The following is a 23,459-nucleotide window of genomic DNA, read 5'->3' as shown; positions in this document are numbered from 1 at the left end:
TCAACATGGGAAGGACCTTTCGTTATAAAAAACATTGCATAAGGGATCCTACTACCTCATAGATATTGGTGAAGTATGAGACATGCCTAAAAACTTCCTCCGAAAACGAAAGAGGGTGGATCCAGGTGACGTCTATGACGAAACAGATCGACCATGAAATTCGCACAACTACGCCAATTCCACTTTTAGGACATTTCATACTATGTAAATATGTCTCTTACACTATAGGAATGAGGCTATATGCCGAGGGCTGGGAACCCTCGGCGTAGCCTGCTTTGGCCGTCGGCGTAGGCTACGCCGAGGGCCGTCCTCGGTATAGCTCCTCGGCGTATAACTCCCTCGGCAAGCCACTATCGTCGTCGGCGTAGCCCGGCCCTCGGCGTTGCTACGCCGACGGCAAAACCCTCGGCATAGACTTTTAAAAAATTCAAATTTCCCTTTTCCAAAAAAAAATTCAAAAAAAAATTGAAAAAAATATTTTTTCTATATGCCGACGGCAGAACCCTCAGCATAGACTTTTAAATTTTTTAAATTTTTAATTTCTTTTACACAATTTTTTTTACTTGTTTATCTTTCACCCAATACACTTTTAACTCTAACTACACTTAATCTTAGTCAAATTACAATCATGGTTAAACTTCCCAGTCGGTCACCCATCCTCATACTACTCCAGCATCAGCACGCTTCACTTTTTGGTTCCATTCGGATGAGCTTCCATTATAGAATTGACACCTCTTGCTGATAATAATAGCATATCAACCCTATTAACCCTTGAACCGTGATGCACACCTTTTTATTTTTGAATCCCAAACAATTACTTAGTAGACAACAATGAATATATAAGTAATAATAATATTGAATTCAAATAACAATAAAATGATTTCATTTTTTGGTCTTTTTTCTATTTAATATGGAATAATTAATATCTTTAAATCGGAAAATCGAAATTCCCCAAAAAATATCTCTAAATCGATCAGAAAATTAGAGGAATCTAAATATAGCATCCATATCATAATTTGAACCTAAAAATTAGAGGAATCCAAATATGATGCCCAATTTGCCATGTGGCCAAAACGGCCCCCTCGGGAGATGCGAAATGGCCGTATCGGACGGGCTGGTGCACCGTTCGCCAACACGCTAAACGGACAAAAAATAGCACATAAAGTGATGTGTTATAGACCTAAAAACATTTTTTGCGAAATTTATTGAGCGATGGAAAGTGCACCCCTAGTTCAAATCCGGCCAGTTTCCAACGGATTCGGTGGGACACCGCAGGAAGCCGCAGGGATTCCCAGATAGCTAGTGCGTACATATGGCATGTGAAATATGGTGCGGTGGCGGTGTCCTACCACTACACGGAGGTATCGCGCAATACTAAAATGCGCCCCATGTACCTGCTTCAACAAAACCTGTTTTGGCACCCCGAAAATGAAAAAACCATCGCCCATGGGTTGGATTGGAAATACGCTCCCGGGGCCTTGCTTCCCATCCTAGGGACCACGCACGTGACAAATATGGCCTCGTTCGGACAAACTATGCGGTGTCACGAGCCGTTTCCTACCCATTTGCCCTAAAAGCCATAGAACTCCGGACGCGATAGCCATGTTTGTGAAGGGTTTTTCAAAATAAGTGTCCTAATTCCGAATTTTGGAGTGGTTACTAGGACACATAAAATTACGCCATGCGGCTCCGCGGGATTTTCCGACTTCGTTTAAATTGCCATTGGCCAAAACGGGCCCCCACGAAGATGCGGTATGGCCGTACCGGGCACGCTGGTGCACCCGTTTACCATCGCGCTAAACAGAAAACAATTCGCACATAAAGTGATATCTCATACCTAAAAACAATTTTCCCGAAATTTATTGAGCGACGGAAAGTGTAGCCCTAGTTCAAATCCGGTCACTTTCCAGCGGATTCAGCGGGAAACCGCAGGAAGCCGCATGGATTCCCATATAGCTAGCACACACATATGGCATGTGATATGTGGTGCGAAGCCGGTGTCCTACCACTACGCGGAGGTCTCGCGCAATACTAAAATGCGCCCCATGTAGCTGCTTCACAAAAAAAACCATTTTGGCACCCCGAAAATGAAAAAACCATCGCCCATGGGTCGGATTGGAAATCCGTTCCCGGGGCCTTGCTTCCCATCCCAGGGACCACACACGTGCCAAATATGGCCTCGTTCCGACAAACTATGCGGTGTCACGGACCGTTTCCTACTCATTGCCCTAAAAGCCATAGAACTCCGGACGTGATAGCCCTGTTTGTGAAGGGTTTTCCAAAATAATTGCCGTATCCTAATTTCATATTTTGGAGTGGTTACTAGGACATATAAAATGATGCCATGCGGCTCCGCGAGATTTTCTGACTTCATTTAAATTGCCATCTGGCTAAAACGGGAACCTGAGGACATATAAGAAAGTGATTGAATTATTTCTATGTTAACATGGTACTGTACATGATTCAAATATGCATGATTTTGACATAATAGAGGATGTTTTTCTGAACATTTTGATACCTCATACGCATTTTTCTGACATCATATGAATTAGTTATGATTTTTACAAAATTAGACAAATTTGAATAATGGCCTACGCCGAGGGTGACCGTCGGCGTAGCCTTGTCTACGCCTAGGACCAAAGATATGCCGAGGGCTGCCCTCGGCATAGACCTCGCTACGCCGACGACCGCGCTACGCCGAGGGTCGAAAGGGCAGGCTAGCCTGGCCGGGCCATACGCCGACGGCCCCGACTTTTGGCCGTCGGCGTATAGCCTGGCCCTCGGCGTAGCCTCCCATTCCTGTAGTGTTATATGAACGATGAAAAGCGTTTGGTTCACTCTACAAGTTTTTTACCTTCTTTATTTTTTTATTTTTGGATCATGTAATTTTTTCCAACTAGAAACGTAGAGCTAGAAGTTTCTGCCTATGTGATTATTAGTTTGGATATTTAAAAACCGCCCTGCTGTACATGAGCTTAAGTTTTCTAGCCTACGTATTTTCTGTTGCTAATGTGTGGAGTCCTAGTAAAGATTTTGGACACTTAGTGTTGGGGGATGGCTCTAAGGTTTTTGATGGCTAGCTATTTGGCTCTATTGCCGCAACAAGTTTTCTCGGTAAAAGGTTTTCCAACTCGTAAAAATTTAAACATGTTATTCGAAAATATGCGGAAACCAACACTTGCTTCAAAAAACCAATCATGTGCATGTAAACTAACAAGTAGCAGGATAACTATTTTCCACCTTAAATGTTTCCACACACTACTTAGCAAAGGCATAAAGTTTACTAAGTTATTACAAACTCTCAAAGGGACCGAGTGACACAGTTCCATGTTTTTCACGTAGGATCAAATCATTTCTCTTCCTCTTTGGCCGGAGATGAAGCACCTTCAGTTCTCTGAACATATATTTTTGCTACATCTTTGCTGTAATCTTTCTTGGAGGGGCTTAGCTGGACTCTTCCGCATGGTCGCCGGATTCCTCATCGGCTCCGGCAATAGCCTCGGTCTCAGCTTCCTCCAGGTGACCTATTCCGAGCAAAACTCGGAGAACTCTACTGCAAAAAAATCTTCCATGATAATCATATTTTGCCCGGCCAAAATATAGGCGTGGTGCATCACTTTTTAGGGTGCATCACGACTATAAAAATATGCATGAAAAGCACCAAAATTCTGTGTGCGCCATGGCTATATACCCGTGGCGCACCACTACTTTAGTGCGCTACGGGTGAGAAACTGAGAATATTACTATAGTTGTTTTTCTAGTAGTGACCTCGTCGCTGCCAGCAACGGCCAACCTTTGCGTGGCCATCCTCTCTAGCGGCAGAGAGGGGGGGGGGTTGGGTTCCCCCGTCACCACGCGAGGGCGAGTGGGGGACGCAGGGGCAAGCTTTCCTGTACACTCCTGTTCCTTTGTAAATTTCCTTGTAAAGAGGCTGCACAATTTGGTTATAGATTTACTTAGTACTACTAGGATTAAGTAGGTCAACGGAATAACGTTGCTGACTAGATCTAGTTCACATTCTAACTTCATATTCGATTCCTCATTTCAGGCTGCTGATCATAGCGTTGATTTGGGTGGTGCTAGTGGTGCTGAAGAAGAATACTAGATTTCATCACCAAAATCCGATCACTTGTCCGAGACATGCTCGTTCCCAGGCGACATCGCAGAACAGCACCATAGCAAATGGCTTGTCGATTTCACCCCCAGATTAAACTTAGTTTTGTGGCCATGCATGCTTGTTGCTAGCATCAATATGAAAAAAGTGTTGGTTTAAGACAATTGAACTATGGTGGTTTTCTTTACTTCAGTAATTAGTGAATGCTGTAAACAGTGAACACGGTGGCCATGAGTTTTGTGGTTTTATGTATCTAAAATAACTGCTGAGTAATTTACAAGTCTACTTTCTTCCTGTGATAACTTTTAGCAGTCTATAGTCCGGATCCACCTACACACAGGATTTCAAAATTACTGGTACACATGGTTGGCTTGTTCCAAGCAAATACAAGATACACGAACAGGGCAAGCAAATACAAGAATATGGTCTAAAACTTACTTTTCCATTGGGCCAACAAGTTGCAAGTACGGGGCCTCGAACATGAGTATGGTGTCCCACATCTCCTCATCTTCAATTTGATATTCTAATTATTTGCACATACATGCTCATTTTGGTTTCAAGGAAGCTAATCAAACAACCTGGATCCAGCGGTGCCAAGGTTGAACTTGGTCGCCTTGAACTTCATGTCGGTCAAGGTAGATTCCTACCGAGCCACGATGCGACGTCTTCGACGGGTTTTGGCGGCACAGTCCTTGATCCTGTTGGCGTGCCCACGGTGTTTGTGCAGCTCGTACTCGTCCACACAGGTAAAGTTGGAGCTACTTTCAAGCTGAGCTTCCAATTCCAATTTTTTTGTCAATAGCTCCTCATATTTAAGTTGAGTTTCCAATTCGTTTCCAGGAAATTGCCCCATCCAACAAGGCGTGTACGGGAAACATGCATCTGTACCTAGTTGGAGGTAATGGTATCCTTGTGGTTTTAAGTTGCCCAAGTCATGAAATTTCGAGCTGTTCCAATCATAGGCTACTCCTCTTCCAATTGGAAATTCTAAATAGACGATCTCTTTATAAGGATGAAATCCTAGAAAATGATGACCTCCTCCGCCATAGTTTCTTTCAAAAGCATCGTCAATGTCAAGAATGTTATGCTCCTCAGAGTTCCAGGATCCCATGCTATCCTCGTCAAAGATCCATAATTCCTCAAAGTTCTGGAAGTCCTTAACATCCTGTAGTATCCATGGTCCGCCCACTTGTTGAGCATGGTCCTCCTCAAAAAACATCTGACGGTAGTTGAGTGCGTGGAAATTGTGTGCAAAAGCCGCGAGATCAATATCATGCTTTAACACCCATTCTGTTTGATCGCGTGATGGCTCGCTGAGGTGCCAAAGCAGAAGCTTATTCCAGTACTTATTTTGTGCGCAATAGATCCCTTCGAGCGATCTCCCCAAATGGTAGTATGGATATCCTCCCTGTCTCACATCATCGTCACCTGGTAGTCTGATTACTCTGTACGTGTGATTTGTCGAGGACATTCTACAAAATGTGAACGATCGGATAAAACAAGTTAGTGTGCGGCTAGTTCTGGGTTGACCTAGAATTAACTTAATTCTTGGTCAACCATTTTCATTTGCAGTTTACACGCAACTCGGAAAAAAGATGTGTAACTCACACCCATGTGCAATTCTCGTGTGGCTGAATCACAATACAACTCTAATGGTTCTAGAATCATCTTTAAACTAATTTTGTTGTCGATCAACCTAGAACTAGCAAAAGGTACGTACCTCGTAAGATAGCAGCCATGCCGGCTATGGATGTAGAGATTGCTTCGCCAATAGACGGCATGATGATACCGTAGATCCGAATAAGTGTGAGCGACGATCCCTTCTGCCTCGCCTTCCCGCAGAAACGTCCTCTCGTCCCACCGATCGGCCATCGACGAAAATACGTGCAGCGAGTATGATGCGGGAGGCCACTCCGATCGGAGCAACGTGTCCTCCTCATCATTCGATTCGCCGTCGCCGTCGCCGTCGCTGGGAAGGCACGGCATCAGAAAGACCTCGTAGTGCGGTGACACGGCGGGTTCAAACGCGAGGCAGGCGCTCTGGCCGAATCCCGTCATGTGCGGCTGAGGGCGCCGTCGGGGTAGACGCGCCCACCGCCGCGTGGCCGGGTTGACGACGTAGTCGCGCTCCCCATCGTAGCAGAGCAGGAGCCCGTTGCAGTGGTCCGTGACCTTGACACCATCACAGAGTAGGAAGTCGAGCCCTCCGTGGATCGCCGGCCCCATCGAGGGGCGGGAGAAGAACTTCGAGAAGCCATGCGTGCGCGCGGTGTAGTTGATGAAGATGCCGCTCACCGAGTGGGAGAACAGGAGGTGGCGCAGGCGGGCGTCGATTACGTCGCGCCATGCCCTGCAGACCCACCGGGACGCGGCCAGGACATGCGGCGAGAGGCGCCGGAGGACCTCCGTGAGGACGTCTTCGGGTAGCGCTGCGGCCAGCTCCGGCGCCATCGTCGGTCCAGTTCGCCGTTCCTTGATCCCGTTCGCGATCGCGCGCACGCGACCTAGTGTTTCTTGATTTCTTCCAAGAGCTCAAGTTCCCTATTTCTAGGGTTGCTCCTACCGTGACGGTTCGTGCGTACCTTTTTTTTTTTTTTTGAGAGGGATTTCGTGCGTACCTAAGGCGGTTCATTCTGCACACAAGATTCAGACTACGTGATAATATAAATTCAGACTTTGTGCCACCGATCAGGGTTCAAACATATATTCAGGCTGAAGTTAAAATAAAACAATACAGTGCTATAAAAAAAACAATACACATTTCAAATCATACACCCCAAAAAGTAGCTGCATCTCATTCAAATTGTGGTCCTCCATCTTTTCTTTTGCAAATCTACACTATTAGACTGAACTTGCGTGTGTTCTACATAAGAAATTGTAATCAATTTCGGGACCAGAGCGATCCTATGGTGTAGCTTGAAAAAATAGCATGCCAGTCCAACTAGTGCAGCATAATTTAGAAAAGCTTCCTTTGCAATTTCATAACACCACATTAGCTGCAGGTTGAGGGTAATGCGGTGAAGATCTGCGCTGCATCTGTTGCTGTTGAAGATAATGAAGGCTCGGTTGCAAGTGGGTCGGGGTGGCCGCCCTGGCCGTGAGCCAACATCTTTGCTTCGAGGGGAAGGTCTTGAGTGTGGTCTCGACTTCAAGCGTTGTGCTCGTGGGAGATGTTGCAGGTGCCACGCGCGTGACCACCATGTCAGCACATGTCGTGGGCCCTTTAGATGCATCCGATATCGTCGTCACCGGAGCGTTTTTGTCGTGCTCGATTTCCTGCCACTCTTGGTGAAGACGTGGTCACTTCTGTTCGATCTCCAGTCGCTTCTGCTCCTTTCCAACGGAGCCACTCTCCATCTGCTCAATATCGTCCCCCTTCATCACCCCGAAGTTGGGTTGAGGTCATGGGCCACTCGGTTGCAACGGTGGTGCCAATACCCTCTCCTACGAGTTGCGTGCAGTTCAAGATCAACGCCACTCTGGACTCTCTCTATCAGTCACATGTTGCCTTGATGCACATGGAGCTCCTTCAGCTAGTTGATATCTGTGTCGATGAGGCGTCTTGCCCACGTCATGAAGAGCTCGCAGCTCTCAAACTGTTGTTGGTGTGTGCTGGTTTTTCTATGGAGCCAACTGAAGCATGTCCTTGTGTTGGTTTGGGGCTCGCCAAAGTGCAAGCTTAGGTCGGGCCTTGACTCCTCTGAGAAGACGTCCTCAGTGGTTGAGGAAGAGCACTTCCACGGTTATTTCTCTCCTCCTGGGCCATCATCGCTGCCTAATGAGTTAGCTGCCTCTGAGCATGAGGGCATGGCCATGATCACGACTCAGACACTTGACCTTGAGTTGAGTGATGTTGTCGACGCACCTGTCTATCTCTCGCATGAGTCCGGTGAACATGTGGTTGCTAAGTGAGGAGTGTTGGCACCTGTGCCCGGAGCTTTCGTTGCCAGGGAGATCTTCGTTTTTCTCGCTACCTTCACCACTGCGTACCCTGGCTGTGAGGTTACGTCCAAGAGTGATGGTGCTAGCCCAAACAAGTGTAGAAGCAAGAGAAGTGTGCTACAAGAAAGACATTTGTGGTTGATTGATGGTGTCCCCCCTTGTCGGTGCGTGTAGGTGTGTCGTGTTAGTTCGTGTGGCTCTATGATCTTTGTGTTGGTATGTGTGGGTGCATGGTGTTTGGGTGGACGTGTCCATGTTGTTGTAGGTTTTCGCCCGATTTTCTCCTAAAAATTGAGCGCCTTCTTCTTAATTAATGGATGGAGCAAGGTTTTGCCTCCGTTTCAAAAAAAAAGGTAACAAGTGTTGCATTTCTCTTCACAATATTTCTAAAATTGCATTCAATTAAAATTTGCATTCTCTTTTCAGTTATCTGGACGCTTTGGCTATGTAGAAATGACAAGATCTTTAATGACAAAAATTGTTCTTTGTTGCAGGTCATCTACAGATGTACAGGTATTCTCCGTTCATGGTTACCTCTACAGCGAGTGGAGAACCGACAGCTATGTACGGAGGTCTGTACACGGTTGGAGGCTACGGCGAGGGATACTTTTTCCCTACATGGGTGGCAGCATAGTCTACGGATAGATGCCCCACCTACACTTTAGGCGTTATATGATTCATCGTTCCGATATGTATCTCGCCTAGTTTTTATTATTTATCCTTTTTGGACTTGAGACAACAAAATGGCTGTGTGCATCCTGGTTATGCTGAGGCTGGATGTAATTGCTTATTAAAGTAATAAAGCATCCTTTATCGAAAAAAAAACAATATCATCCAAGAGCAAAATGACTTTATTGAAGTTTGCAATGAACTTATTAATCACAGGAATGCTACTGCTCCATTTTTTGAGTCTACATTTTCCATTGTCCATCGACAATCACTAGTAGGAAAAGCCTCATCAGTGGCGCACCAAAAATGGATTCTGTGGCGCATGGGAGGTGCGCCACAGAAACTTCGCCACAAAAATAAGGTTTCTGTGGCGCACCGGCCCATGCGCCACAGAATTAAGGTTTATGTGGCGCACGTGTGTTTAGGTGCGCCACAGAAACGCGTGCGCCATAGAATTGGTTTTCAGTGCGCCACAGAATTTGCTTGTATTATACACGATTTTGTGCTGCCTGCTATACACATGCAGTTTATAGACAGCAATATACAGGTTATATACAACAACATTCAGATATAATATAAATATCATGTACATTGCACAGATATAACATAGATATCATCATCACATTACTTAGAGCCCGATCGAGATACGTATATAGTGGCAAGTGTCAAATGTTTTGCATACAACTCTTAATTCATACAAAATTCACAATTTCGAGATACAAAGTAGTCTTCATCCGGTTCCTCCTTTGCTCCCTCATCTCTACCCACCAGGCTCGCTTGCATCGGGGTCTTCATCCAGTTTCTACTATGATGAAAATGGAAGAAAGTGAGACCAACAAGTCCGATGCACAAGAGAAATGGAATAAATGCCTCATACATTGTTGGTCAGCACAAATATTAACATTCAGGGATGGTGTAAGTGAGACCAAGTCCGATGCACAAGAGATTGATATTTGTGCTATCTTACCAGGCTCAGTTACGCCACCCCCGAGTGTACGGTGACCAAACATTTTAATCATCGGCATTTTGAAAATCTCAAAGCAAATGGAATGACAAAATGGAATAAGTGCCTCATACATTGTTGGTCAACACAAATACTATGGTCAGAAACCATAGTTGCAGTATACACCGCAGTATACTTTGCAGAAGGGCCCCCCTTTCCCTGGCCGCCGTTCCGTGAACGGGTGCTTGACGACACAACAACGCCGATCTGCCTCTCCGGCGCAGAACCACGGCAGTCCCTCGCCGTCCAGTGAACGAGTCCTTGATGCAAAGAATGTGCCGGCCTGCCCAGCATTATGCCGGGCCGTGTTGCCGCGCTTCAGGCCGTGTGTCCCGCGCCCTGCACTGTTCGCCTTCTTGCCCGGTGAACCAATAGACTGATCGTTGGAATAAGGAAACCGATGATGGCCGGTCGCAAGATTAAATTGCGATCGGCCGTCATCGGCTTCCTTATTCCAACGATTAGTCTATTCGTTCACCGGGCAAAAAGGCGAAGAGTGCAGGGCGCGTGAGACACGGCCTGAAGCGCGGCAACAGGGGTCGGCATGATGCTAGGGAGGCTGGCACCGTCTTTGCATTAAGGAATCGTTCACGTACTGGACGGCGAGAGAAGAAAAGTGGTGATGCGCCGAAGAGGCAGGTCGGCGTTGTTGTCTCGTCAAAGACTCGTTCACGGAACGGCGGCCGGGGAAAGGGGGCCCATCTACAAAGTATATTGCGGCGTATAGGTGACCAAACATTCTAATCATCGGCACTAAAATGGAAGAAAGAGCCAAGTGGTATCTCAACTAGATATCATATGCCTCATACTTTGTTGGTCGAAAGAAATATTAACATTCCGGGATGGGGTCAGTGAGGCCAGGTAGGATGCACAAGAGATTGATATTTGTGCCATCGCACCAGGCTCACTGGCCCCACCCCAGAGTGTACAAGTGACCAAACAATTTAATCATCGGCACTAAAATGGAAGAAAGGCCAATGCAATTAAGAAGTAGCTAGTATGAACTAAATGGAATGCCTCATACTTTGTTGGTCGAAACAAATATTAACATCCAGAGATGGAGTAAGCGAGGCCAGGTAGGATGCACAAAATATTGATACTTGTGCCATCACACTAGGCTCACTTGCTCCACCCCCGAGTGTACGAGTGATCGACCAACCATCTAATCATCGGCAAGTACAAAAACACCAACAAACCAGCAACCATGGTGACATAAGTCAAGATGCTCAAACACACATAGCATGCATGGAGCAGATGCTCCAAAGGGATTATTCATCACTTGGTATATAGACCAAGCGATGCTGGCAAAAGAGAGGCCAATCAAGAACCAGTAAATCCAGTAAGTGATAGATATGCCTAAACAAGCAACAACACATAGCATATCTCAGCTAACCAGATGAGACAAGTCTTGGTAGCCAACTGAATCACCTAGCACCACCTAGCCTTTTAAAACCATCAGAAACAGTCCTTTTTCTTCAAAGGATACCACAGTGGCATTCATTTACATGATCCCCTACTGTGGATATCTCTATTTTCATCAAAGCCAACAACAAATAGAAATTTATCATTACTCAGTTGAGTTCAAAACAAAGCTGGGGTACCATAAGGGATTATTCATCCCTTGGTAGTAACCAAGTGATGCTGGCAAGAGAGAGGCCAAGCCTGAGCTAGTCAATCCAGTAGAGATGGATATGCATAAGTAAGCAAGAACACATAGCCTATCCAAGTTAACCAGATAAAACCAACCTTGACAGCCAACTTAATAACCTAGCATCACCTAGTCTTTTAAACCATCAGAAACTTCCCATTTTCTTCAAAGGATACCACAGTGGCATTCATTTACATGATTCCCTAATGTGAATATCTCTATTTTAGTATACCATCATAAGCATTCCATTTAAATCACACATTTTAGTATCTGTTCTTATCCAAGTTTTTGCCTCAGCCTTTGCATCATTGGCTGAGCCAAGACATCAAGCATCTGGTCAGGGAGCATTTTTTCTTTTTAGGGAAATATATGAACTATATGCACATGATCCAGTAAGCATCCCCACTAATCAGAGCATTATAAGCATAGTAGCATACCATAAGCTCACAAGAATCCATCAAGTAAATCTTCACAAGGATACCACAGTAGCATAGTAGCATACCAAGTGAGCAAGTCTTCATTGCCTTGTACAGGTTCAGATATGGATTTATTTCCAACAAAGGATGGAAATCAAATTAATATCATTGAATTAAATTGAATCATTACCATCACATGGTTCATCAATAACAAGTGGCAGTAAACCTCCACAAACAACAGGTACATATGATCCAGTAAGCCACACAGGCATAGCAAGTGATATAAGTTGACAATAACCAACACCAATATGTAGTAGCAGCATAGATATGTCACTGATATAGAACACTCCAATAAGCATCACTAGCTCACCAGTTAATGGTAAGCAAGTACAGAGAGGCATAGACAATTTCTATTGCTTAAGACAAGCAACAACAAGGATTAGCAGCATAACAATATTCTAACCACTAGCAATCCAGGCTCCAAATGAACCGTTGGAGCAGATAGAGCCAATATAGCATGTCACTGCTAGTAGCTGGTCTTCATATGAACACCATATGAAGCAAAATGATTAGGGGCAATGCATCCAGAGCAACAGCAGCAATGCATCTAGAGCAACAACAGCAATAAACCTAGCAGCACAAGCAAGAGCACGACTCCTACGTGACCGTCGTCGCCGACATCGACCTCAACCACGCCGACCTGGCCAGCCAACCGAGCGAGCACTTTGTCGAGCACGTTGTGCTTGCGCGGGGGAGGAAGAGGGAGGGGAGGGGAGGGAGCTCACCAACGATGACAGCAGTTGTGGAGGAGCTCACCGACGACGACGACAGGGGTGGAGGTCACGGCGGCTCCTCCACCTTGACGCGGCGGTGGGTCCTCCACCTTGACGCCGCGCCGGCCCCTCCTCCTCCACGCCGCAGCGGCTTGTGCTGCTGGTGGCGGGGATGGGTGGAGCGTGGCGGCATGCGGCCCTCGCGGAGGAAGGCGGCGGCGACGGCGACGGCAGCGCTCGCCATGGAAGGCGGCGGCGCGGGGAGAGGGGAGAGGGGAGAGAGTGGTATACGGGCGAGGGAGGGGTACGGCCATGATATAGGACACGTTATTTCTGTGGAGCACCGAGGCCAGTGCGCCACAGAACACGTTATTTCTGTGGCGCACCGAGGCCAGTGCGCCACAGAATACGTTATTTCTGTGGCGCACCAAGTGCAGTGCGCCGTAGAAAAAGTAAAACCAATGATTGGGCATGACAGGGTGTGGGCCCCACCAAGTTTTTGTGGCGCAGTGTTCCATAGTGCGCCACAAAATTAAGCTATTTCTGTGGTGCACCGTTCCTGGTGCGCCACAAAATAAAATTCTGTGGCGCATTCTTAGGGGTGCGCCACAGAACTAAGCTCCGCCTATAAGGGTTTTCCTACTAGTGAATTAATTTTCCAAATTGTTTTCACAGCATCAATAAAACCCTTTATTGTGATCGAGTGATACTCAAACCGAAAGATCTTTAGTTTAGAAATAGAGATGCCAACTGAAACAACACATGGTATGTGATCTGAAGTGGGCGTGGAATCGGCAGGAAGTTTCATTTTCTTTGGGCTAGATCTAGGTTTCTCGGATCGAAAGATGGCGGTGCCTAGCGCCACTTTCCTCTAGGGGGTGGGGGGCATTGTTTTCGGAGTAGGTACTAGCAGGAGCGGCCTCAAGGATGGAGCGGTGTGGAATCTTCTAAGTCATCAATGACGAGTCTCGGCGGCATGCCGCAACGGCATCCGATGGTGGGTGTACTTTGATGGTCGAGGCAGGGCGGTGGTGTTGTTTGGCGCCGTGGTGGCCTGGTGAGAAACATGCGAATCTTTGCTCTGAAGATGGGTCGAAGATGGTGGCGGCTTCCGATGTGTGTGGATGAGGTGCTCGTTGAGGGTCTACTGGCTTGGATATGTGCCCCAGAGCACTATAGAGCGATTCAATGAGCCCCCCTGTATCTAGATGGTGGGACGTTGTTTATGTTCCTAGGGCAGAAGGCCCACATGTCATGCTTCCCCCGATTGTAAGTTTGTAGGTGTGGGGCTTTGGGTTTTTCTATGTATGTTCTTGTAAGTTCTTTGTTGAATAATATAATTAAAAAAAAGGGTGTGGCTAATTCTCGGTCGAATGAGAACTAAGTTACTTATCAACTAGATGACGTCATCAAATCTCAGTTGCAACCCTCATGACTAGCACGAATAACAAAGCACATCTAAGGGCTTTTTTGATTCATAGGAATTTCATAGGAATTGTGTAGGATTTAAATCATACAGTAAAATTTCCTACACATGTTGTTTAATTCATAGGAACAAATCCTATAGAAATCTTCTAGTGCAATTTCTATAGGAAAAAACATGAGGTCATACCTCATGGAAATTTTTCTTTGCTACAATCAAACACACTTTATCTTTTCATAGAATTCAAGTAACCATAACATTTCAATCATATACTTTTCATGTTCCTATGATTTTCCTATCCTATGAATCAAAGAAGCCATAATGATCCGGATTATTTTTGCTAGTTGTATCCCCTCTTGCAACTAAAAAAACTCAGGTGCAATCTAATTTGCAACTCATGTTTATGACTCATGATGCAATGGGACGGTGTATGAGTTAACTGAGAACTCAACTAGCTCCGAATAAAATATGGGCGTATGCATCTTTTCGATAGAGAGATTGAGGTTGCAACGTCCTGTTCGAAAAAATGTACCATAACTATTAAGTAATTTAACAATTCTACTAGTTTATTTTTTATAATATATGGTTGCCAATATATTCTAGCTCCACATACATTATTTACTTTAAATGTATATGTATGTAATAAACTACATGGCAGGGTCCTCCAAAATTACTCGTGGCGCCATGATTGGTTTTTCCAAGCAAATACAAGATACATAAACAGGGTCTAACACCTTGTTTTCTATCGGGCTTGCAAGTGCGTGGCCTCTAACAGGTTAGATAGTTGATATTCAGAATTGTGTGTACATAGGTGCTCATATTTGTTTTCAAAACACTAGCCAAGCTGCCTGGATCGGGCGATGCCAGTGAAGAGCTACTCGGTGACCTTGCGAAGGTCGAACTTGGTTGCCATGGAGTTCATGTCGGTGAAGATGGGTTCCTACCGACCCGTGTTGCGGTGTCTGCGGCGAATTTTGGCGGCAGAGTCCTTGGCCCTCTTGGCATGCCCCCGGAGCTTGCGCATCTCATACTCGTCCACACATGTGTAAGTGAAGTTATGATCATCTTCAAGTTGAGATTCCAATTGCAATTTCAATTCTCTTCTAGCTAATTTCTCATCTTCAAGTTGAGATTTCAGCTCGTTTCCAGGGAACTGGCCCATCCAGCAAGGTGTATATGTGAAAGATGTCTCTATCCTTTGGTCCATGTCATAATAATATTTTGGATGTAAACTGCCCAAGTCCTGAAATTTCGAGTAGTTCCAGTCATAGGCCACTCCTCTTCCTACTGATAAACTCAAATAGACAATCTCTTTATGAGGATGAAATCCAAGGAAACAATAATCTTCGCTGTAGTCTTCAGTGGTATCTTCGACGATGTGATCAAGAACGTTATCATCATCGGAGTTCCAGTCGTATTTCTCTTCCACTGGTGCTGCGCAGTTTTCATATCCGTTAGGATTGTACTTCTCAAGGACCTTACGGTAGTTAACATCTTGTAGGATCCATTGTTTGTGTAATTTTTTAGCATGGCCCTCCTCCCTTGGGTGGAATCTGCGTGCAAAGGTCTCGAGCTCCACATCATGTACCAACACCCATTCTGTTCGACCGCGAGATTCATCGAGGTGCCAAAGCTGAAGTCCAAGCCGGCGATTATTTTTTGCGCAATACACCCCTCTGAGTGATGTCCCCAAATAATGGCGGTTGTGATATGCTTCGAATTCATCCGCACCTGGTAGTCTAACTACTGTGTACGTGCGATTTGAGATGGACAGTCTGCAGGATTTAAGAAATTGGATAAAACAAATCAATAACCACGTACGGAGTGATACATATCTTATTTGCTGATATATAATTAATGGCGACCGAGGAGTCGAGAAGTAGTAAGTACGCACCTGGTGAGATAGCCATGCTGGCAATGGAAGTAGAGCGCACTTCCCCAGTAGGCGGCATGGTACTGACCATACCATAGATCCGAACCCATGTCGGCTAGGATCCCCGCAGCTTTCCCTTCCCGAAGAAAGGTGATCTTGTCCCACCTATGAGCCGTAGAGGAAAACGCATGCAACACGTACGACGCGGGAGGCCACTCGGGTTGAAGCAATGGGTTGTCGTCGGATTTCCTAGACGCGGAAGGCACTGGCAGGCGCGGGATCAGGAAAACCTGGTAGTGCGGCGACATGGCGGGGTCGAACGCGAGGTAGGCGATGTGGCCGAATTTCCTTTTGCACGGCCGAGGGCGTGGTGGCAGCCGCGCCCACCGCCGCGTGGCCGGGTTGACGACGTAGTCGCGATCCCCACCACCATCGCTGCAGAGCAGGAGCCCGTTGCAGTGGTCCGTGGCCTTGACGCCGTCGCAGGGCAGGAAGCCGAGCCCTCCGCGGATCGCCGGCCCCGTCGAGGGACGCGAGAAGAACTCCGAGAAGTCAAGCTCGTCGTAGTTGATGAAGATGCCGCGCACGGAGAGCTAGAGCAGGTAACCTCGCAGACGGGCGTCGACCAAGTCGCGCCACGCCTTGCAGACCCGCCGGGACGCGGCCAGGACATGCGGCGGGAGGCGCCGGAGGACCTCCGCCTGAAGGTCTTCGGGTAGCGCGTACGGCTCCGCTGCCATCATCATCGGTTCCCGATCGATCGCCTCTCTTTTTTCTCGTTCGATCGAGTTCAGGCGAGGTTGTGTTTTGCGGCTACAAGTTGTTGGCCAATATAGTAGATTGGAACGGGGAGCGAAGCATGAATCTAAAGGTATAATAGAGGCAATCTCATGGGGCAACCTGGTAAATCTGATTTTACTGTCCGTAGATCTCGCCTGCACATAAATCTGGGCCGTTCGTTGGTTTTCATCTTATGATATAAAAAGCACACCCACTGTCAAAACCCTAGCCAAATTCCCCAGACCACCACTCCCGTGACCCTTTCCTCTTCTCCATGTGCGGCGGCTGGTGCAGCTGCGCCACTTCATTGGCCCGGCCTGAGCTCCACCCTCCCATGGAGCAACCGGCTCGGCCGCTCAGCCCCACCTCCCGCTCCTTCTTCTCCTCTACGCCGCTCGTCCGAGCCAGTAGCACAAAATTGGTGGCCTATAGCATGCGGGGCGTCGCCCATTGGAGATCCGCCATCGAGCCCCTGCCCCGTTCAGCTCGGTGCAATCGTCGGCGTGGAGGGAGAACACGGTCAGCCATGTCCATGACGTAGTGCCCACCTCTGCCTCTTCTTTTAGGTTGCCTCTCTCCCTTACCCATTTGCGTGTAATAATCTAGAGAAATCTATGCAAGCCAACTGTTTGATGATATGTCTAGGAGTCATGAAATTGTGTTTTTGCGTTTTTTTATGTTGTAGTTGTATCCACTTTTCTTCTCTACATGCCACCGTTATTTGATCCGCGAAATTATTGCTATCTTCATTAGCAGCATCTTATTGAAATTACTGCTCATAAGAGAAGCCACGTATTTTAGATTTTAAGTGGAAAGGCTTCATCTGTTGTGCGTATAACAGATGATGCAAGGTGTGCCAGTGTTCTTTTTGGATAATATTTCTGGTTTTTGTGTAGGTTTTGCGCAGATTTATGAGATGGATTTTGGTAATGAAACATCAATTATGTCCTTGCCAGTGGTGTAAATGAACCGAGAAACTACAGTAGGTATGGATTCAGTATTTGTACTTCAATTGATCAGGTTTGTCATTTCCTTTCTTTATATGGATAAAAAGGATAGGTTAATATGGGTTGTTCATATTCATGTTTGTCTGTCCAAGTAAAAAGAGAAGGAGAGGAACCAGATTATTTTGTAGCCTGGTTTTCAGTTATTCTTTGTTTCAGTGACTTTTTTTTGTGTGGATCCAACAATTAAATTGTGTGGAGCATCTAAGAAACGCGCTGATGTCTGTTTGTCTATTGTACAGATATATTATATATATTCCCAGTTAATTCATCAATTATATGAAGCCTGTTTTTCTCAATGCTTTTGGTGTTCTATACCACAGAATGCCACCTTCCAATATGGTCTATTTGCGAACTCATAGAGATTTGACTATCGATCCTGTTACATATTTTGATTCCCTTGTCCTCTTCCACTAGGATTCAACATTCATAAGTAAACACTAAAGGGTATTCATACTGCTTACTGCACACTATGCTTACTATAATACTGTCTATGGAAGCTTAATGTAGGTTTATTTCACATGGACTATAAGGCGGCCATGTTGTTTTTATCCCCACCCTCTCTTGGTTTAATTCCTGGAGTTGCGTGTGTGATTCTAAGGCTGGCGTTTAAGGTCATCACTTCATTACATTTAAGAGGGAGGAAATACTGGAAGCTTTTTGCAGCTACTTGTCTCTGCTAACGATTGGCTTTCTTTTATTATGATATTTTCCTATTTATTCCAATTTACTAATATATAAAAATGATGCTCATTCATACAATAACTTGGATTAATGCTCATCCCAGAAGTGGCAATATTTTCTTATGTACATGAATTAATTATTCTTGCAAAATATTGGCTACGGTGTTCCATTCACTACACCATATTAAGTTACTATGCTGATACTAACATGTTACATTTCTGCCTGATGGTAACTAGGAGTCATGACGCACTACTGGAATGCAGATAATGGTGTAGTATCCTCCTGTAATTCATGTAACTATTTCATCTCAGTAACATGGGTGTTATCTTCCATTTTCTAATTGGCTCATTGTAGGCTACCTGGTAATGATATGACAATTTGTTGATTGTACCGCTGCTTATTTGTCGTCAATTCAAACACTACCAAGCAGTTAATCTCTTTCTTATTTTGTCACCTATCTTATATTCCTGTAGGTTTGGTCAATGACGAATCGTTCATGTGCGGTACATATTGAGTCAGCTCTTGAAAGTCCTCCTTGCTGAAAGTACTTGGCGTGTCAAGCATGCGCCAATGGGGGGTACATGAGCAAGGATGGCACATCGCAATAATAGATTGATGTGTACCAGGTAGTGTTTGCATCCTGCTTTATTATTTTTGTTTGCATCTAACCATTTAATAATTTCCCAGTTCGAGGTAATCCAAATTGTATTGTGTTTGGGCTAATATATCTACTACAAATTTACTATTTGGAGGATTAAAAGAAATATAAAGTGATATAGGCCTTGTTTGTGTGTTGTCTGATGTGCGGGTGACAGAAAGAGAAGATTCTGAATAAGGAAAATATCTGTCCATGTTCTATTTTCAATGGGTGTCCAAGGCTATGTTCATTTTTTTCTCAGTTTTTCAAGTATGTATGCCCATGGTATCGATGGTGATGTGCTGCAGTCACTTCTCTTTGCTCTGGAAGTTTGTGTGATATATGATTTTGAAGTATCGTGTAGGCTGTTTTTCTTTAATCCACTATGACTTGGTTGATTCAGTGTTGCTCTTCTTACTTTCTGTTCTTAGCTTCTGTAATCAGGTAGTGCCACAGTGAAGATGATGCTCTATTTTTTCTCAGTAATGTCTTTCCACTAACTATGTGTATCTAAAATCCACACTAAACTTACACCGAACAAAATTCATTACATATTTACTGCATTATGATAATACAATACTTATGCTACATTGGCTTCTAATATAGTTTATCGAAATTTATTCCATTCCAAGTTCTGTCTCAATTTAGAATTTTTCCTGGCCAATACATAATGATATTTATTTTACATTGAAGTTATCGTGGCAGTATATTATTCCGCCTCTCCCTCCTCTTTGGCCCTTAACGGGAGAAGCAGGTGGCTTCGCATGGAACATCACCTCACTGCATTTGACCCTTCCGCAGGTAACGCCCACTTCTATTTTTGTTTCCTTGAACAATCTGCTGCTACAGTTAATGCAGACTTGTCATGATGATGTGTAGCACACAGGGCTATTTCCTTTTTCTTTTAATTTGTTCAGCAACTAATCGGTACGATCAGTTACTTTCTTTAGCTGAAAAAAATGAATTTAGAACTAATCGATATGACCAGTTAACACACGACAAGAGCACTTCAACTGTGCTAGCTGCAGAAAAAGAGACATATCAGCTTGTGGTAGACCAATTGCTTGCCTTCGGCCAAGTTCATTTTGTCCAAGTCATTTGGTAGCAGATCAGCTTAATTCAGCTTGTGGTACTTAACGATATTGATCTCGATGAACTTTAATCTTTTCCTTAGGGAGCAATTTCTATGCTCTCTGTATTTTGCTTCTTCTTGACAAAGAATTTTGCCGCTGTTAACTATTTAACTTTTCACATATAAGGTACTGTAGAATACGCTCACCTTGCAGCTACAGCTGAACTAATAGATGCGTTTGCGCTGATGATTTTAGGTAAGCATGATCGAATCTCTGGGTCGCCCACCGGGCGCTAATTTTTCCTCAACTTTAGATAGCTAACGTTGACTTTTTGAAGTAGATCTTTGAACCATAGGTCAGTTACTATCTGGTTGATATATTCTCCTAGGTCATTCGATGCACTTTCGGTTTTGTCTACCTTCATTTTCAGCATTGAGATTTGGTAGCTCAGCATGATCACCGTATTTACCTGTAACCTGCATGATGCGCAGATTGCAATCCACTCATGTGGCATATGATCAAAATCACAACCTAGCAAGAGACTCTGATCTGCCCAAAGATAGGTTTTCTTCCTTCAGAATACTAATGGCAACTGCAATGTAGGAGGTAACAGGAAATAAATTGTTCTCTTTTGAGTGGTATGTATTCTTTATACTTAGTTAATGTGGAAAATCTCGCTATTTAGTTTTTATTTCTTGATACTTATATTGTTACCAAGTCCAGTATCTATGTCTTGGAGGAGTGGTTATATGCCTGATGAAAAAAAGACTCTCCCTCAAAGTAAGAACAAAAGAAAGAGTGGTCCTCTCTTCTGAAAAACCACAAGCACCAAAACTCCAGAAACCATGATGCGTGTATATGTTGGAAATTTGGTACTCATGTAGTAGACCGCCTTTTTTTTGCACTGATAAATGGTTGGTAAGCCTCATGCGGCTAAATATAATTGAGTTAATCATCTACATTATAAATCCTTGATATAGTTGAGTTAATCATCTACATCATACAGTATGAAATCCTTAGCAACTGTATTCAAATATTCAAATCTTCATGTCAGTAGTAATCATAGCTGTTCTGTGAGAGAGCTTTAGATATGGCGTCTGTTGAGTACTTTATCAACATAAACTGGAGCTCACAAATATATGGTAGTTATCTTGCGTACATAGCTGGCCACATTTTCTGGTTTTAAAGCATTTATAAGAGTTCCCATCTTTGTTCTTTTGACATTGCCACGGTTAGCACTTGTGATGAAATGCTTCACAGCATACAATTTGTGCTAGAAACATTTAGAATGTTACTTATCAGAGAAGTTCATAATTAGGTGCCACAACATAGTAGCCTAACCTGTACATAATTAGGCAGCATTGAACTTCATGGCGAACAAAGTATTGAATCAACGATTTCATTTCCATTTTCCACATCGTTGGGTGGACATGCTATGTCAATATTAACATTAGTTGAGTTAATCATCTACATCATACAGTATGAAATGCTTAGCAGTTGTATTCAAATATTCATACCACGCCAGATGTACAAACTATGTGTTCTTTTGGTTCTCTTTGTTAGCTCATACTTCTTCTATGTACCCAATAAAATGAAATGATGCATTTTTCTTTTCATTTAACCAATGCGAGAGGTAGGGCCGTGTGCCAAGGTGCGCCCCAAAGTTCGGTTGCAGTCCAAGCATTCAGATACATGGAGACTGTCAAAAATGTCCTGAAGGACTTCAACTATGCTGAGGTGGAAACAAAGAAGAATGTGAGCGAGGTTCTTCTCTGGCAGATGAATGAAAATGATCAAAAACTGGAGAGAAGTCCAATAAGCTGAAAGAAGTTGACAGATCCTATGGTAACCAATATTGTGTGTGTTTCCACCCATCGCATTCAAGATAGTTTCACAGAACCTCAATCCAAACTGCAGCCCCTTGTTTGAGACATAGGTTGTGGCTACTGATCTTAATCAACAGCGTTGGAGTCCCATGACATGCTCAAGACCATAGGGGCTTGTTCTATATTTGACTGAGTCTGAATCATTCGTGTTTAATGTTTCGTCCAAATTATATTTAATAATGGAACAACTCTCTGTCAACCCATATGAGATGCCTCCGTGATATTTCGGAACCATGTATTAGTATATGTATGCAATATATTTTCCCTGTTCTCCTTTTCATCAGCTGATAATTTTTCTTTGTATCAAGAAAATGAAATTGATAATTTTTCTGCCAAGTGTTGTATTCTGGTTTGCACAGCTTATAGCAAAAATGAGAATTTCTATGTGAATATTTCCCTTGTTTGGATATTGGTTTGTTACAGCAATCTTGCTCCCTGCTTGTGTTTCGTGTAGTACAAAAGGTCTGTGCATTAAGCGAGTTTTTCCCTGCAACAACATATGTGATTGCAATGACAATACAACATCGAACAAGGGGTCAAGTAGAAGCTTTGCTATAATTGTGTGCACCTATATTATTAGTCATGTACCTGGAACCAAAACCATGAACAATAGTATAAGATTATGTTATGCTTATTTGTGTTTGGCCATTGGATTTGAATGTAATAGCAATGTTGTTTTTCGGTGTTTGGCATTCTTTCGTGCTTGGTTATTTATGACTTCTTTTTAAAACGCCTTAGTCCAATGTGTTCATCTTTATAAGAAATAAACGCGAGCTCCACAGGATCGTGCGCCAAGGCGCACATCTAAATCTAGTATAACTGGAGACGGCCGGGGTCGGATCAAAGTTGAAGTTGTTGTACGGAAAACGCGGGAGCGCCAGCTGGTGTGGATGCGCCTCCGGCTCGATATAAACCGGCGCGCGCTGATTGTTGTTTCTGTCACGCGCGCGCCTACACTCGATCGATGCAACCCCGCGTGCGTCCTTTGTTTCTCTCACGCTCCCTGCAAAAACTGACGCAAACCCTCTCTCGAGTCTCAACAATCTATTGCGTACGTACTGATCTCTGTAATATGCATGTTTCCGTATCCGCGCTCTCCAGTTGATGAGTCCAACTCCAAAGTACTCATAGATTTCATAGTCAAAATCCGGTTACTCGTTCCCAGGGAACACCGTAGGACAAACCATAACAAATGGCTTGTTTATTTCACCCCCAGATTGAACTTGGTTTTAATTAGTGAATGGTGTTGTTATCACCAGATTTTGGTCAAATCAGGAGGTGGGCCGTAAGAGAGATGGGCTTGGAAGATTACACGTGGAAGATCTCTGAAGCGGCCTTGCACGAGGAGTTTGTGCGGTGACCCAGCATACCACTGCATGTTGTAGTATACAAGTCGTTGATATGATCTTTGTGAAGGGGCTTCCTCACAAATTGCCATATCTCTCAGAGTGGTACAACAGAAACATTGCAGGTCATAACACTCCATACTTTATTACAAACATTGTCTTAACAAGTTGGTATTCTCACAGGTCCT

At 44.4% G+C, this 23,459-nt stretch overlaps 1 protein-coding gene, 1 long non-coding RNA gene and 1 pseudogene across 10 annotated transcripts; 1 reads left to right on the top strand and 2 right to left on the bottom strand.

The window, feature by feature from the left end:
- Positions 1-4,437: 4,437 nt before the first annotated feature.
- On the bottom strand, positions 4,438-6,616 carry LOC127305046 (F-box protein At5g49610-like). Its single transcript, XM_051335480.1, has 2 exons — positions 5,835-6,616; positions 4,438-5,586 (listed from the first exon to the last, which is right to left on the bottom strand). Exons 1-2 carry the CDS (start codon positions 6,563-6,565, stop codon positions 4,758-4,760), a joined length of 1,560 nt encoding a protein of 519 aa, XP_051191440.1. The 5' UTR covers positions 6,566-6,616; the 3' UTR covers positions 4,438-4,757.
- An 8,162-nt stretch (positions 6,617-14,778) lies between these two features.
- Positions 14,779-16,607, bottom strand: LOC127335217 (F-box protein At5g07610-like; annotated as a pseudogene).
- A 237-nt stretch (positions 16,608-16,844) lies between these two features.
- Positions 16,845-22,216, top strand: LOC127313512 (uncharacterized). Of its 9 annotated transcripts, XR_007859063.2 has the most exons (5): positions 16,852-17,207; positions 17,538-17,627; positions 18,566-18,955; positions 19,660-19,767; positions 20,531-22,216. It is a non-coding gene; the product is annotated as an uncharacterized lncRNA (long non-coding RNA). The 9 variants fall into 9 exon arrangements; XR_007859057.2 differs by adding an exon at positions 20,295-20,394 and having other exon boundaries at positions 16,845-18,955; XR_007859051.2 differs by having other exon boundaries at positions 16,850-17,207; positions 17,538-18,955.
- The last annotated feature ends 1,243 nt before the right edge of the window (positions 22,217-23,459 follow it).

This window comes from Lolium perenne, chromosome 1 (genome assembly GCF_019359855.2).
Source record: "Lolium perenne isolate Kyuss_39 chromosome 1, Kyuss_2.0, whole genome shotgun sequence".
Lineage (NCBI taxonomy): Eukaryota > Viridiplantae > Streptophyta > Magnoliopsida > Poales > Poaceae > Lolium > Lolium perenne.
The sequence above is the reverse complement of the archived record's forward strand: the minus strand, read 5'-3'. Positions and strand labels throughout refer to the sequence as shown.

What these genes read in the sequence shown, in the direction of transcription:
- LOC127305046 (XM_051335480.1), bottom strand. Translation starts at nt 6,565, where the DNA reads ATGGCGCCGGAGCTGGCCGCAGCGCTACCCGAAGACGTCCTCACGGAG. An exon ending in CATGGCTGCTATCTTACGAG is followed by an intron (nt 5,587 to 5,834) that starts GTACGTACCTTT and finishes CACATTTTGTAG; the next exon opens with AATGTCCTCGACAAATCACA.